This window comes from Palaemon carinicauda, chromosome 10 (genome assembly GCF_036898095.1).
Source record: "Palaemon carinicauda isolate YSFRI2023 chromosome 10, ASM3689809v2, whole genome shotgun sequence".
In the NCBI taxonomy this organism is placed as follows: Eukaryota; Metazoa; Arthropoda; class Malacostraca; order Decapoda; family Palaemonidae; genus Palaemon; species Palaemon carinicauda.
The window spans coordinates 117,237,107-117,238,826 of NC_090734.1; the positions used below are offsets into that span (position 1 = coordinate 117,237,107).

The 1,720-nt window shown below is 34.5% G+C and overlaps 1 protein-coding gene across 1 annotated transcript; it reads left to right on the forward strand.

The window, feature by feature from the left end:
* The first annotated feature begins 413 nt into the window (after positions 1 to 413).
* On the forward strand, positions 414 to 1,334 carry LOC137648205 (uncharacterized). The gene has a single exon (XM_068381130.1). The coding sequence runs from the start codon at positions 414 to 416 to the stop codon at positions 1,332 to 1,334; it is 921 nt and encodes a 306-aa protein (XP_068237231.1).
* The last annotated feature ends 386 nt before the right edge of the window (positions 1,335 to 1,720 follow it).

Consider the following 1,720-nt stretch of genomic DNA (forward strand, 5'->3'; position numbering starts at 1 on the left):
GCCAGCAATTCTAGTTCTCACCAGCAGTGTGTAGCACAAACATCAATTGGTATTAGGATTTTACATATTTCGAAATTCGGAACCCATAGCTAAGTTCTGGAAATCTAACACTGGTGGAAAATTATATAGCTAACACTATCATAAGAAAAATTCTAATGAAACAAAAACATACTGGAGGTGTCTAGTGCGATCTTGCAAAGCAAGAATTCATACAGTGAACGACGTAGTTACGACATGCCACAATGAGCATAGCCATGTGGCTCCTCAGCTACAGAAGTAAAAGCACAAGAAGCTATGTCCCAGTTGAAGAAAATACTTCAGTGTCAACGTATGAACCATCAAGAAGTCTTATCGGAGAAACGATCCTTAATGAAGATGAGTATTCCATTTCAAAACTGCCAAGTTTTTCATCAATGGGAAGAAATATACGTCGATGGAGACAAAATGCATATAATGCACCCCCAATCCCACGGCAAATAAATAATTTTGAGATTCCAGAATCCTACTGTTTACTCGCGACTGGGGAAAAGTTCCTTGCGTTTGATTCTGGCATCGAACATGAGAACAGAATACTAATCTTTCCAACGGATAACGGCTTAGAAGATTTAGCAAAGTCTCCTAACTGGGCAGCAGATGGTACTTTTAAAATCAGTCCATTATTATTTTATCGACTATATTGTATCCATACACAAGAGGGTTCATTTAATATTCCCAGAGTTTTTGCCCTCCTCCCTGGAAAGACAAAGGAAGTGTATATTCGACTTTCCACATATTTATTGCAACTTAAACCGAAACTTAATCCAAAATCCCTGTTAACTGACTTTGAGATTGGAGCTCAGAAAGGATTCATCAATATGTTCCCTGAAGCAACAATAAGTTCATGCCTCTTTCACTTATCTAAGTCTATTTTTAAGAAAATCTGTGACCTAGGATTCCGACAACGTTACAAAGAAGATGAAGCATTCAATTTAAAAATCAGATGTTTTTCTGCATTGTCATTCCTTCCTTTAAGTGATGTCGTTGAAGGTTTCATTGACTTATCTGACGATACTGATTTACCTCCAGAATTTATCGCGTATTTTGAGATGACGTATATTGGCCAAGTAAGAGGACGAAGAGGAATAAGGATGGAACCAATTTTTGCTATAGCGTCATGGAATGTTCGAGAAAGAGTTATTAACCAGTTACCAAGATCTAATAATAGTTTAGAGGGATTGCATAATGCTTTGCAATATTCGTTATCCTGTCAACACCCCTCTATCTGGAAGTTAATTGAAATATTGAAAAAGGAGGAGGCCATTGCCTTAAAGAAAAAAAAAGCTACTTTCAACTAGTTCTTACGCGGCAAAAAAATAGAACTGCTAATAAGAGAATCCTGGCACTCTTGGATACATATTCTCCTGAAGAAAAGATAAATTTTTTTATGAGGGATAGCTCACAGTATCCATACATTTTGAATTATTTGTTTACCTATAATTTCTTTTTTTTTTTAATCTTTGATTACTATTACTTATAAACAAAAAATAAAATTGCAATTCCGCTATTGGAAAAATATTCTCCTGAAAACAAGAATAATTTCTTAAAATGTACATTCATACATTCTGAATTATTTGTTAAACTTGTAATAACCCTCTGAAACAAAAATAAAATTACAATTCCATCAAATCAATTCCTTTCATCCCTTAATAATTGCTTTTTCATAAGTAGGTTAATATTTGAA

What these genes read in the sequence shown, in the direction of transcription:
- LOC137648205 (XM_068381130.1), top strand. Translation starts at nt 414, where the DNA reads ATGGGAAGAAATATACGTCGATGGAGACAAAATGCATATAATGCACCC.